At 47.6% G+C, this 14823-nt stretch overlaps 1 protein-coding gene across 2 annotated transcripts in view; it reads left to right on the forward strand.

Annotated features, from left to right (window-relative positions):
* The window catches only part of LOC121282742 (inactive serine protease PAMR1-like), a 125091-nt gene that overhangs the window by 107965 nt on the left and 2303 nt on the right, over positions 1-14823 (forward strand). For both annotated transcript variants that reach the window (XM_041196479.1, XM_041196480.1), the window contains one exon: positions 9851-10143. In XM_041196479.1, the coding sequence (XP_041052413.1) occupies positions 9851-10143 (293 nt within the window). The remainder of the gene's footprint in view (positions 1-9850; positions 10144-14823) is intronic.

Here is a 14823-nt window from a genome sequence, read left to right on the forward strand (position 1 = left end):
CTACCAAGTGAGGATCTAGCAGTGCAGCATCCATCAGACAACCATGCTGTGAGTGATGTTTCCTCTTTCACAGGCCACTGCCATGCACTAATTATCTCCCCTTGCTTTCGCAGGCACATCTGCCAAACAGCCAACAGAGTTCATGACCCAGGGCCTCCAATCAAGCTCCGAAGAAACCTCTGAAGAGGAATCTGAAGGCATTCTCCCTGAAGTCTTGTCACAGCATTCACCCACACCCTCCACCAGTGCAGAGACACACACCTCAGTGGGACTTAGCTTTAAAGTAGCCCCGGGGCTCACAATCTAGTGAGCACATCGCACTTTCTGATCCACAGCAGGCGGGGACAGGGACTTCCCAGGTCCCTGATACTCGGAGGACTGCTGGAGGCCAGAATGTTGCTGAGTCCGAGTCAGATGATGAGCCTTTGGACTCGGCCATGTCACAGTTGATGCAGCTGCAAAGGCAAGCTTGGAACAACAGGAAAGGATGTCCGCTGCACTCCTCAGATTGCAAGGCACGATGGAGGAGTCTGTCCGTCTTCAAGCTGAGGTGATAGCACAGCATTGCAACGCACTGAGGTCAACACTGGCAAGATGGCGGCCGCCATGGAGACCTTGGTCCAGGACGTCACTCTTGCATTGCTGCACGGGCTTACCTACATCGCTGATGGCATAATTGGCCTCCAACAGTGTGTACACAAGAGGGGTGCTGGGCAGCTCGATCTCACTCCAGCTACCCCTTCCTCTCATGGAGTCAGCCAAGGGCCCTCGGGCACCCATAGGGAGGAGGATCAGCAGGTGCACACTCCAGGGCCATCCACCCAGGTGACTCTTGGAGTGACTGGCCCATTCGAATCCTATTTCCCTGTGACTTCCACAGATCCAGCTTCACAGGCCGAGGAGAGTGTCACTGCCGCAGGACCCCAAAAGCAGGCCAAGGCCCTCCAAGTCTTGGCCCTCCAGAGGATGCCTGCCAAAGTCATCACAAGCAGGGTGTCACAGTCAGCAAGCTGCCTTCACCTCTGCTGTGGATGTCCGGGGAGCACCAAGACGTAGCCGCAGGGTTAGGAAAGTTGGGTAAAAGTAGTTGCACAGCCTGGCCATGGGTGTAGATCACTTGTATGTACTGTTCACTATTGTCAGTAAATCCTAAGAATGTCACCCTGTCTGTGGCTCCTTGTTCTGATGAGCAGGATTCTTGTCACTCAGATGTGAAACCTTTCTGCACAAGATAAAAGTCAGGTGTCTCAGTCCAGGGCCTCTTCCCTGTGCTCTGTGCAGCCTTCAGACCACAGTGATGGTCCAGCCTCCACTCCCTGGAAACATTACTGATGCCTGCACCTCAGTGGTGTTGGTCATTGCGGCCAGAATGTAGTGGGCAGGCACCACAGAGTTCTCTCATACTCTCTGTGCACTCTCAGCACCTTTTAAGGTGAGGCTGGCCTCCATCACACAAGCATCTGTGAACAGTGATGCTGTGCAGCAGCTTCTGAAGGGCTGAGGTGCTGAAGGCGGACACAGCACCAGATGCGTCCAAAGTTTCATGGTTGCATTTCTGAGATGGCCCTGATCATGGAGCGCAAGCGAGCTGCCCTCGGCCAGACAGAATTCAGACATTCTCAGAGGCTGTGCAAAGATCTGTGGAGTGTCCTGACTACAAGTTGTCATCAGCCTCCTACGACTGAGTGACTATTAGGGCTTCTACTGCATCCCCATGACAGGAGCATTCTCACAGAGGGTATTGTCGCTGCGATAAGCCAAATTGGAGTCAAACTTTCACAACTGCAATGTGAGGATCTATGGGGACACCTCACTGCATGTTGTCATCATTCTCCACAAATCTGGCAGGTATGAGACCCTCCCGAGTGCACCTGCCTCATCCAGCCAGTGAGAGAGCCTCATCCCTGTCATTGTTTCCTCCGAGGACCCCCTCACTCTCATCACCGTCAGTGCTGTCCTCACTGGAGGAGACATGCTGCTCCTCCACCTCCTCCTCAGCCAGCTCCTCACACCGTTGCTGCACCAGGTTGTAAAGGGTGCAACAGACGACGACATGCATGACAACCTCTGCGGACTGTATTGCAAGGCTCCACCAGACCGGTCTAGGCACCGGAACCGCATGTTCAGCATCACGATGGTCTTCTCCACCAAGTTGTGAGCTGCTGCATGAGCCTCATTATAACGTTGCTCTGCTGCAGTCTGAGGCCGTCGCACAGGTGTCATCAGCCACTACCTCTGCGGGTAGCCCTTGTCCCCAAGGAGCCAACCCTGCTGCCTCTGTGGACCCTGGAAGACTGCAGGGATCTGCAAGCGACTCAGGATGTAGGCATTGTGCACACACCCTGGAAACCATGCACATACCTGCAGGATGCATTTCTGGTGGTCGCGTACCAGCTGCACGTTCAGTGAGTGGAAGCTCTTATGGTTGATGAAGATCACTAAATGTAGCGATGGAGACCTGAGTGCCACATGAGTGCAGTCTTTATGTACTTGTGGGAATCCCAACATCAGGGCAAATCCAATGGCCCTTGCATCCTAGCTTTCCCGGTCCCGGGTGAAATGCACGAAATTGTGTGCCATGGAGAAGGTGGCATCTGTGACCTCATGGATGCATTTGTGGGCAGCGGATTATGAAATCCCACAGAGGTCACCTGTGGAGCCCTGAAAGGAGCCACTGGCATAGAAATGGAGCCTTGCGATCACTTTCACAGCCACTGACAGTGGATGCCCTCCAAGTCCCCTTGGCGCCAAGTCTTGCAGTAAGTGGCAGATGTGAGCCACCAGGTCCCTAGACATGTGCAGTCATTGGTGACACTGGTTCTCAGTTATCTGCAGGAATGGCAGGCAGCATCTATAGACCCTGGGTGTCGCAAGGCGCCAACCAGCCATGGCTCACTATCGCTTCTGGGCAGCATGTGCGGCAGCCCCTGCTGCCCCTTCTTCATGAGGTTGCTGCTCTTGTCTTTGCGCGGTCAAGTGCCTCAGTCATGCTCTCCTCTGTCTTCTGTGGTCTCTGTAGGCCATCAGGCATACAGCAGCTAGGTCACCAGGATCCATGATCCGGACGTGGTCCCCCTGCAGCATGAAAGAGAGAGACACATGGTTATCATGGCTGTACTTAGCACCTTTCCTGGTCCTGTGTGACTGTCCCTTAATGCTTCCTGGAGAGTGCTGGTCATCCCTCAGATGGCCAGAAATGAGTGCACTGCATGGCTGCCCTGTCAACCTGTGACATGGAGGACACTGGTCCACACCAGGATGCTGAGATTGCAAGGGGCTGTGAGCGCTTCCAGCAGTGACTGCTACATGGCCAGTGTTGACAAGGAGATTGTACAACGTGTGCAGTTCAACTGCTCCACGGTCCAATATTGTGGTGGCAAACTCAGTCTGTGCCGGAGGGGTGAAGGGGGGGAGGAGAGTGTGGGGGTAAGGTATGGAGTGCTTTGTAGCCCTTTGGTGCCTCAGCGTTGTTTGCATGGGTGGGCAGGCTAGGAGCCTGACCCCAATCATATCACTATGGCTGCGCCTGATCTGTCTCAGTTGCTGAGGCATGGTCAGTTTGTACAGGTGTCCCTAATGCATGGCCACTCACTTCACTTACCCTGCCCTCCACCTCAATTGCTTGTGCGCAGGATGCAGTGCCAGGGCAGCACTTGACCCCCACCCTCAGCAGCCGCCTGCAATGCTGGCCAGCACTTGCCCCCAGACACATCCCCACTCAGCAGTTGCCTCCGAGGCTGGCCAGTGCTTGCCCCCAGACACCCCTCCCCCTCAGCAGTCGCCTCTGGGGCCAGGCATCAGTTGAGCCCCCCCCCCCAACCCTGGTGCCCCTGAGGCCTGTAAACATCAGGCAAGCTGTGGAGAACGCTGCTACTCAGTCATCTCAGTTCCCCCAAAGAGAAGGCCACCAAGTGCAAATCGCCTGCATGCTGTTGTGAAACACGTCGGCATGCTTTCCTGCCGACATGGACGGGTGATATAGCGGGGTTCTAAGAGCCTGGCGGGATGGCCTTTTAATTATATGCTAATGTATTACAATTAGCTACCTGCCGACCGATGGCGGGAAGTGCAGCCCACTGTCGATGGTCTGAGCAGAAGATCTCGTCCTGCCTTCATGCTATCGTGAAGCGGGATCTGCCACATTTTCCGCTCATGCCACCTATCATGCCCGCTGCCAGTGACTCGGAAAATTCTACCCAATATCTTGACATCCGCTGATCCTTTGAGGCATTCTTCCAGTATGCACTACGTACACAACCACCGAGCCATATAATAACACTGGCAAGTCTTTGAATCTGTCAATCAAATATAGGCAGTGAAAGTCTTTTAGTCCTCTTAACACCTCAGTATCTAGTCCAAATAAACAACAGGCATTGAAAAACCACTTCAAAGAAAGAAAACATTATAAACTAATAAAACTGTCAAGTAAACAAGCTAGCAGAACCCTTCAAGTTGTGTAAACAGCCCCCCAGAGGGCCGGATACAATAGTCAGTCTTGGAGCTCAGACAAGCATTCAAAATGAGGCCATATGAAAAACAATGTCTGGCCATCTGGTCATCCTCCTTCCGTTGAGCATGGAGGGGCATGTGATATGTTAGGGGACATGGAAAATATGAGGGAGCATGAGGGGAGGGTAAGGTGTGAGGGTTAGAGGGCCTATCATGTATATAACTGGGGATGATGCCCCAGTAAACAGAGACTGGCCTTCTAACCTGCCAACCTCGCCATCTGCCCATCTCCATTGGCATGAGGGTTGCCAGCTGTGATTAAATGTATTTCTGGAGGTTTCATCACATGATTTATTCTCATGCTCTAGCCGTTAGTCAGCCAACATATCCTTGTGGCACACAGCTTCAAACGCTAATTGGAAAGCAAAAAGACTCATTACCCAACTGGATGATACTTCACTGCCAGCCAGACAACCTTTTCTTCCCCCATTTTCAATATTTTTATATCTGGTAAAGAGAAATGTTCAGAGGAAATTTTAAAGAAAACCTCTTGTTTTTAATATATCTATGCTTTTTCTCCAGGATTGCACACAGCAGTGTCCTAGAGATTGATCTTCAAGTCCTGAAAACTCCAGGTCAATTCTGAAGGGTTGTAAACCCGAGTTGGCTCCTCAAGCCTTCCATCAGAAGGCAGTGGCCCCAACTCTAGTCTGCACCCATCACCTAGAGACCAAAATACCTGGTGAATGGTCTGCCTTTTAGGAGTCAGGATCTTGATGTGGGAAATGGCCTGACTCATGGTTCCTGAACTGATGATGAAAATCCACCCAATATTTTTCATCGATGATCTAAGCTAGAGAGGTAACAGATTTTAAGCAAGTACAGAAGCAGGTAAAAGGGGGAGGGGCTGAAAAGAACAAAGGGGAAAGTTTGTAATAGGGTGGAAGGCAGGAGAGATTAAAGGTTGGATGTTCACTACTGAGGAGGGTAGCCCCAGTGGGAAATTTCCCATAGACCCACTTCGGTAGAAAGTGCGCTGTTGCACCTAGTTTTTGCACTGGGGAGGTGGGCACAGGATGGAGTCGAGTCTGCCGCCCCCAGAGGCAGATCGGAGGTGACCGAGTGCCAAGGGGAGCTTGTTAAATGGCTCGGCTTGGTTCTTGGGAATTTGCCCTGAGTTGTTTGCTTATGTTTTAAGTCCTCTAATCCTCACCCCTCGTCCCCCCGACCACTCCTCATGTCACCTTCATGCTAACTCATGCCACACACCCACCCCTCATGACCCCTCTAACTTCCATGCCAACTCATGGCACTTTCATGCCCACTTGTCCAGTATCAATGAACCTTATAGTAACATTGGCATGTGCAGAAACACCCATTCCTAATTTTCCTTAAAAAACTGCTGTTGCATGTAAACATGTCATTCAACCAGACCTTTAAAGTTTCAATGATAGAAGCTATAAGCAATTTATCTTGTACAAATAAACATTGAACCATTGATAAAAGAAATTACAGAAAAACTAACTACTTATAATGTCACAAAGCTGTCAGTCAAGCAAAGATTTCCTTTCTCTGCACCATAAAAGTAAATCCTTTAACGGGAGCCCGTGCTCTCAGCCAAGCCTTATTATGAACTCCATTGAGAGGGGTAATGTGGAGGTCTTGCTGATGTGGTTGATGTGCGCAGCACTGAATTGCAGAGTTTTGGATGGGCTGGTTTTGACTCATCTGTGGCTACATGTGAGACAAGCAGGACTGAGGTAGTCATGGAGTCATGAAGGGGTAGAGTTGTTCCCATCAACACATATGGAAGCTGATTCACTGTCTATTGGTGTCAATGAGGGATGCACATAATGTATTTGAGGAGGGTACAAGAAAAGGAGAACTTCAAAGGTCGCTGTGGACGGAGAGAAGGAAAACTGTGGTACTTCCAGGAAAACTGCAAGTGTAATATTGCTGCTGTGTCTGGAAATTTCCAGTCTGACTCATAAGGGCTGGTTCCGCCCTCTGCTGCAAACCTCTATTGTACTTTGGGGCAGAATTTTATGCTGCCCCACTGGTCGGTTTGTAGACGGGGGCTGGCCATAAAGCATTTTGGATGGCCATCTCACCGACCTCCTGCCCAACCCGACTTCTCACAATTTTATGCTGGGACAGGTGAGGCCTAGGCCAGCCCATCTGTCCTTGCCCTAATTGAGGCCCTTAACGGGCCAAATATTGACTACTTTAGGACTGTTTCCAGTCCAGCCTCCATTTTCAGGCTGGTGGGAGGAGTTCAGGGGAAGGGCAGGGGGTGCCCAAAAAGTAACCCCGTTCAGGCCTCTGGCGGGAAGGTGGAGGCACCTCCATCGACAACCTCCCTCCTTTTAATATCAAGTGCACCCCTCAAAAGTTCTGCCCTCCAGGAGTGTTTCCTCCCCCCCAACTTCTCCACCAACACCCCTACCCCAGTGCCTCACCTCCCCACCCCGTCCTGAGACCCTCACACTTACTTGGTCCTGGACACCCAGCACTTAGACTGCAGGGACTACATGTAGTCCCAGTTCTGTCTACTGCAGCTTCTGGCACTGTAGGGACTAGAGAGCTGCCGGACAACCTGATTGACTGACAGCTCTTGAGGCGGGACGTCCTCCGGGGTTTTTTTAAATATTCGTTCATGGGACTTTGACATCGCTGTCTAGGCCAGCATTTATTGCCCATCCCTAATTGCCCTTGAGAGGGTGGTAGTGAGCTGCCTTCTTGAACCACTGCAGCCCATGTGATACAGGTGCACCCACAGTGCTTTTAGGGCCATCCCTTATAGGGCAGGTTTTTCCGGTTGGTGAGCGGGGGCAGAGCCCTCTCGCCAACGTGTAAAATGTCTTGGGGCTACGTCAGGTGTGTGTCCCGATGTCACCCCGCGTCAATTAGATTTTCAGTTCATTGGGCCCGCTGAACTGTCAACGGTCTGTTAAGGCTATTAAAAAATGAATTAACCTCATTGATTGTCCTGCCCGTCCAACCTTAAGGTTAGCGGGCAGGCCGGGAGCCAAGGCGGGCTTCGGAAAAAACATGAAACCTCATCCACGGGCGGGGTGACGTTTCATGAGAGTATATAAATTTTTAAGAAAGGTTTCAATAAAACTTGTGGACATGTCCTGACTCATGTGACAGTGTCACGTGAGGGGACATGGCAGGGAAAAATTTAAACATGTTTATTAAAAGTTTTAAATCGGAGCCGATCTCCCTGAGGCAGCACTTAGCCTCGGAGATCTGTGTGCTCTTTCGTGTGTGTGTGCGAAAGAGCGGCTGAGGGAATCCCTCCCCCACCGCCCGCACAGGGAGCGCATATCGCTTCCTGGTGGACATCACGCTGGGTGGGCCTTAACTAGCTTGCCTGCTTAAAATGGCTGTGCCCCCCCCCCACCAACCGGGGGCGCCAATCGGAAGGCCGCCTGCCGCCGCCTGTTCCTGCACTTCCCCTCCCGACGGGGGGAAAATGTTGCCCATGGGCTTTTTAGTGGTTGTGGGCCTGGAGTCACATGTAGGCCAGACCAAGTAATGATAGCAGATTTTCTTCCTTAAAGGGCATTAGTGAACCAGATAGATTTTTATGACAATCAACAATGCTTTCATGGCCATCATTAGACTTTTAATTCCAGATATGTATTGAATTCAAACTCCACCATCTGCCCTGATGGGATTCGAACACAGGTACCCAGAACATTTCTCTGGATTACTAGTCCAGTGACAATACCACCTCCCCATGGGGCAGAAGTCCCGTCTGCAGCGAATTAACACTTGTTTTAACATAAAATGGCTGCAGGGCAGGCAGTATTGGCGGGCATGTGTTTTCTGCTGACTCTTTGGATGTCTCTGCCATCCTAAATATCCTGGTGAATTGTGATTTTAGTCCCAAACAATGAGACTATAAATAGGTGATCAGTGGCGAGTATGTATCCTGCAGCTATAATGTGAGAATCTTTAGCATTTAATTGAATTAAATTATGGCTGATCTATATTTTAACTCCATCTTCCCAAGTTTGGTTCCATATTCCTTAAAACCCTTACAGAACAAAAATCGACTGATCTCCATTTTGAAATTTTAAGTTGACCTAGTTTCAACAGCTTTTTGAAGCAGATAGTTCTAGATTTCCTTTATCTTTGTATAACAAAAGCCCAGATTTTTGCTCCTGGGTTGGGTGTGCAGAGACGGGAAAATTCCAAGCTCTGTACACCCGACCTTTTAAAATTTCTACCCTCTGTCCTGATTTTAGTTTGGGGGTGGGTGGGTGGGCTGGATTAGAAGTGGCACCTGCCACCCCCGAAATGAATGTGGAGGCTGCCGGAAGTGGAGGCAGGCTGGGCAGAAGGCTTGCCTCTGTGCTCCAAAACTTTGTTGAATTAAATAAAAAAAGTCTCAAACAAAAAACAGTCCCCCAGCCCTCACCACTCCCACTTCCATGCCCCATCCATTCTAATCTATGCCCCCTTATGGCCCCTACCCAGCCTCCGACCCCTCATAACCCCTAAGCTAACCATGCACCCCACCCACCATCCTTTGCCCTTATCCCCTCCATGCCAACTCACCTAATATCCTTTGACAGTTCTTTGGCAGCAGTGACGGTACCTTGACAGATTTGACAGCTCCAATGAATTTATACACTTTTTACGCACAATCATTTTTACTTTTAATAATCCCAAAGGGTGCCATACCTCTCCCAAACACTTGCCAGAACAATATCCAAAGGGGTTCTTTACCTCTCCAAAGGGGTATCCTGGCTAGCCATACGAATCCACCAAGTTCAGGCCAGCTGTTTCCTGGCCTAGTTTTCACACTCTTGAGTTCCAAACTCCCAGCTGACATATATCTCACTTCAGTGGAGGGACCTTGTGATCTAAATGGACAGCTGCCTCCATAAACCATGCATGCCCGATTCCAGTCCCACCCCTGTAAAAATAGGAAATTCTGTGTTCGGGGCCTCTCTGTCATGACAAAAATCTGGGCTGAAGTGTTTCCTGAAATCATCCCGAAGGTCATGCCCCTTGTTCTAGACTTTCCCACCGGAAGGTATAATTTCTTCCTAAGTATACAAATTGTTTAATCATCTTAAACACTTCAATAAGATCACAACTTAATCTTCTATACTCAGGGAACATAAACCCAGATTATTCAACCTGTTGTCATAATTTAACCCTATAGCCCAGGTATCATTGTTGTGAATCTGCATTGTACCTCCTCCAGGGCTAAATATTTTTCCTGAGGTGCAGTGCCCAGAACTGAATGCAGGTCACCAAGCCAGCTCATTGTGCTTTGATGACGGTTCACCTGTTGAAATTCTTGTTTTCTTCCAGCTGATGTTTCTCACAGGCTATTTTAAAGTGTAATATTTGCACTGTTTGTTTGTCTCCTAATTGACAGTTTGTGGGAAATTTGGCAATTTTAGCCTGCAGAGTCTGCCCTCAACAGCTTGGGCCTGGCAGGCTGCGCTCTACCAGAAGACGTCACGGACAAGCAATGAGATTGTCAGGCAGCATGCATGGTTCTTGGCCTGCAGTGGGGCGCTCCTAAATGAACGGAACATTGTAGTAGCCGCCCACTGCGTGACAGAGCTGGGAAAGGCAGTGATGATCAGCACGGCCGATATGATGGTGGTTCTTGGAAAGCATTACCATGAGGAGGAGCGGCAAGAGAAGAGCCGACAGTACCTACGAGTAAGTAATGTCCCCATAGCAGGGTTTGGGGGGGTGGTGAGAGGAAGTGAAGATGCTCAGACACTGACTTTAACCTGTACATTGTGACACCCAGAACACTGTGCATATTATTTACTGCCCAAAGAAAGAAAAATGTTCATTGTTCTCACTTATTTTTCAAGGTTGTGCCAGGTCCTATATCTGTTGTTCAAAATGAAACAAAAAAAAATGTACTTTTGGGATATCGGTGAAAATAGCAAGGCTATACTTACTGTTCGGCCTGTATTGGCCCAGGATTTTCAAAAAGAAAGAGAAAAGCTATTTGTGATTTTGCTGCATTGAGAAATTGACCCTAGTAATGACAATGGACCCCTTTCTTCTAGGTTCAGACCCTTATGTGCTAATGTACCTGCAAATGTACATGGTATGAAAGGAAAGGAAGGTGGAAGTATTAGGAAGTTGCAGCAGATAATGAGGTTTCCTCACCCATTCCCCTCTCTTTCTGAACACAGCTCCCACTTACAGTGGAACTTTGCAAGATCAGAAAATTCTGGGATGGGGTCGGGGAGTGGGTGGGGTCTTGGGTGCCAGTGTTTGGCATGGCAACGCAGAAAGTTTTAATCCGTGTCTAACTGTTGGGCCTGAATTTTCTGGTCAGCATGTGGGGGTGGGCCCCGCTTGCCGACGCATAAAATGGCACGCGATAACGTCAGGCATGCATCCTGACATCACTGCGCATTATTCTGATCTTCAGTTTGGCGGGCACACACCGGAGTCAGCTGTGCGCCCACCAAACTGTCAAAGGCCTATTAAGGCCATTTAAATACCAATTGAAATAATTAACAGGGCTGCCCATCCAACCTTAAGGTTGGCGGGCAGGTGAAGAGCCCAGGCGGCATTCACATTTTTCATGGAACCTCATCCACAGGTGGGATGAGGTTTCATGAAGGGTTTATAAGTGTAACAAAAATTTTTAGTAAACCTCATTGACATGGCCCAGCTTGTGTGACACTGTCACATGAGGGGACAGGTCTGAATAATTTTTTTCAAGTTTTCCAAATCAAATTAGTCTCCCTGAGGTAGCTCCGTGCACAAAAGAGTACAGGCCCCGACTCACCCTTCTCCCCCCGCTTGCACAGGTATCGTGAAGCACTTCTGGGTGCACGTCACACTAGGTGGGCCTTAATTGGCCCGCCCACACAAGATGACAGTGCGCAGCCGATTACAGGCGGTGATCAGCTACGCGCCCACCCGCTCCTGAACCGCCCGCTCAACGGGGAGAAAATTCTCCCCTCGGTGTAGACAAATGCAATGTAACAAGATTAGGGAAGGTAAATTAACAGTGGGAGTATAATCAATGTGACTCCAGGGGTTGCATTTTTCTGGAGGAGCGAGGATGGCCAAGTCCTATCTCCTTTAAAAAAGACCGTACCTGCATATTTTTGTGTGATAAGGCAAGGGTGAGATGGATGCAGACACGGCCCTCCAGAGACAGGCCCAAGGCTGCAACAAGAAGAAGTCAGGCCCACTGTCTCTGGAGGCAAGCCCGAGGCTGCAATGGAGGCAGGCCAATGACCAGGCTGGTAGGCTAGAATGTCTGCTTACATTTACTGTGACATCAACCCAGTTTTATTGATGTATATCAGGGGCTCAAACCATCATTCCTCACCTCACCTCACTGCCCACATGCCCCCTCATGTTTCCTCATACTCCCACTTACTCCATGCCCCCTCCATGCCCCCCATGTATCCTTCATAGCCACTCCCCCAGTATCCACTATGAGTAGGCCTCAGGAACCATGTGTTTGAAATGAAGACAAAATAAAAGAAACTTCTAACAATTTAATAGAGCTTTCACTCAAATACATTTCCTACTGAAAAAGATCTCATTCATAAAACTCATTCAAACATGTAAATCCCCTCAAGTGGTCAATCTGTTGTAAAAACAAACATCTATTTCACATCAAAAATAGACAATCCTTTAAGAACACTTTTAACTGTCAATCAAAATGTGAACACAGGCCCCTGCTGAGATATTTGGTTCTGGACCTCTGGAAACGCAGCCAAGCATTCCTAATGGGTTCAGCTATAATAACAAATCCTGGGAAATGTAAGCAATGGAATCTTAAAAACCAGGTAGCCTTTTTCTTCTAAGCTACACCAAGTGTGCTGTCAATCAAAGCAGTCCAGGAGCAGGTAGAGACGTTTTCTTTTCTAAGTGAAAGCTGCTGATCGTTTCTTTTTCATTTTAAAAGGACCCTAGGCATTTAATTCACTTCAGATTATTACACTCGAGGTTCCAAACAGTGTTGTATTCAGTTTTGAATGCATAAGAACAATTTTCCCAATGCAAATGTTGTTGGAAATGGGAATGGGGATGGGATCCTGGAATTGGGTTTCCACCTGCCATTTTTAAAGGATTCCGTGTCGTCCTGAATCAATAAAAATCCAGACTTAGGTCCAGAACACAACACAGGAAAGGAATCTGACACTATTGTTGCATAACTCACTGAATCCAACAGCACGTGGGAGCAGGAAGGAAAGCTATTGTGATGAATGAAGTAAAGTAGAGGAGATAGTGTAGAAGAATTTAAGAGTGAATTGAATTGATTTGTATTGATATTTGAGCAATATTTCAGCCAGTTAAATTGTAAAGCCTTTTGCAGCTCTGCACTTTAGGATACTGTATACCTTCCTTGGCAGTGACCATAGTATACAGTAATGTCCCACCATTTGCGACTTTCTTGTTCGCGTTTTCACTTACCCACAGTTTGTACTTTGTACTCAGCGTTGCCCATCGTGTGAGCAATGCTCACTTATCCGCAGTTTCTTCTCTCTCCCTCTTCTTTTCCTGGGGAGATGGCTGCCATGACAGAACAGTAACTGAAATGGTTTCAGCTGAAGTGCAGCCTGTATGAAGGGATTAACCTGGAAATATCAGAATTGCTGGGTCCAGAGCTTCAATAACTGCTCTGTTCAATTTTAAATCTTCACTGATGTATTGCTCAGAGACACACCCGTCTCTCCTATACAGGTACTGCACCAGATTTTTGCTGAGAATTCTGTACTGCCCTCACAAGGCTAGAACCTATCTAATTGAATCCCATTCGAAAACATGTGCCCTATTCGCGGTTTCGCTGTTTGTGAGAAGGGAACGTAACCTCCACGAACAGCGGGACTTTACTGTAAGATGATGATAGAGAAGGACATCGTATGACAAAAATCAGGTTCATAGATTGGAGAAAAGTTGATTTTGAGTGGTTGAGAATAGAATTTGGGAAAATAAAATGGGTAAACAAAATGGGCCTACAACAATGTAGAACAATGATGTAAAACATTTAAAGATGTTCAACAGAGTGCAGGAAAATATATTCCACTAAAAGGAAAGAACAAGCTGAACTCTAGTGGATCTAAATGGATGAATAGAGACATAAGGGAACAATTGAGGGTTAGGAAAGAGGCATAGATTAAATGAGTGCATGATAAGAGAGAATATGAAGAGGTTAGGAGAGAAGTCAAATAAACAATTAGGAAGGCAAAGAGGAAGTATGAAATTAAATTAATAAGTAACATAAAACAAAATAGTAAAATATTTTACAGGCACGTCAATAGAAAGTAGTACTGTGATTGGAATAGGACCATTAAGGGATAGGCTGGATAATACCATAGATAACAATAGAAAGATGACGGAAATACTAAAGAATTATTTCGCTTTAGTATTTACCAGGGAGATAGAATAGGCAGTCAGACTTTGAATGGTGAGGTAAGCAATGAGATTAGTGCATTTGAAATTAAAAAGGGGGATGTATTCAATAAAAAAGTTAAACTTAAAGGGAATAAACCCCTTGTTCAGATAGATTACATAAACGTATTTTAAAAGAATCTAGGGAAGAGATAGCAGAAGCATTACTCCTCATATTTAATAATTTGTAGAAAAAAGGTGTAATGCCATTGCACTCACTGATAGCTAATGTAATTCCTATATTTAAGAAGGGTGGCAGAACATGTCCAGGGTCCAATGTTAGTGGTAGGAAAAAAATGGTATTCTTATTAAAGGAGACGTTCATTCAGAAATGAGAAATGTAATAATGAATAGTCAGCATGGATTTCAAAAAGGAAAAGCTTGCTTGACCAACCTCATTGAATTTCCTGAGGGGGCAACAGAAAGAATAGTTAATGCTAATACAGTAGATGTGCTTTATCTGGATTTTCAAAAGGCCTTAAATATGGTGTCCATTAGAAACAAATGTATAAGGTTAGAAAATGTGGAGTCAAGGGACGAGCGCCAGAATGGATTGCTAGCTGGCTTCAAGACAGAAAGCAGAGAGCGGTAGTAAAGGATAACTATTCAGAGTGCCAGAAAATAGGAAGTGGTTCCACAAAGATGGGTGCTGCAACCATTGCTAGTCGCATTAAAGATGTGGGCTTTGGAATTAAAAATACGATTTCTAAATTGGCAGATGGCACCAAATTGGGGGGTTGTCAGTGCCAAGAGGACTGCAACAAATTCCAGGAGCACAGTAATAAACTTTCAGAATGGGCAAATAATTGGTGAATGAAGTTCAACACAGATAAATGTGAGGTAGTGCATTTTGTGGGAGGTCTTCTGGCACAATGGGTACTGTCCCTATCTCTGAGCCAGAAGCTCCAGGTTTGAATTCCACCCCAGGACTTGATAGGCAAGGAAGGTGCTTTCATAACA

The sequence above is a fragment of the Carcharodon carcharias genome, chromosome 10 (assembly GCF_017639515.1).
Source record: "Carcharodon carcharias isolate sCarCar2 chromosome 10, sCarCar2.pri, whole genome shotgun sequence".
Taxonomy (NCBI): Eukaryota; Metazoa; Chordata; class Chondrichthyes; order Lamniformes; family Lamnidae; genus Carcharodon; species Carcharodon carcharias.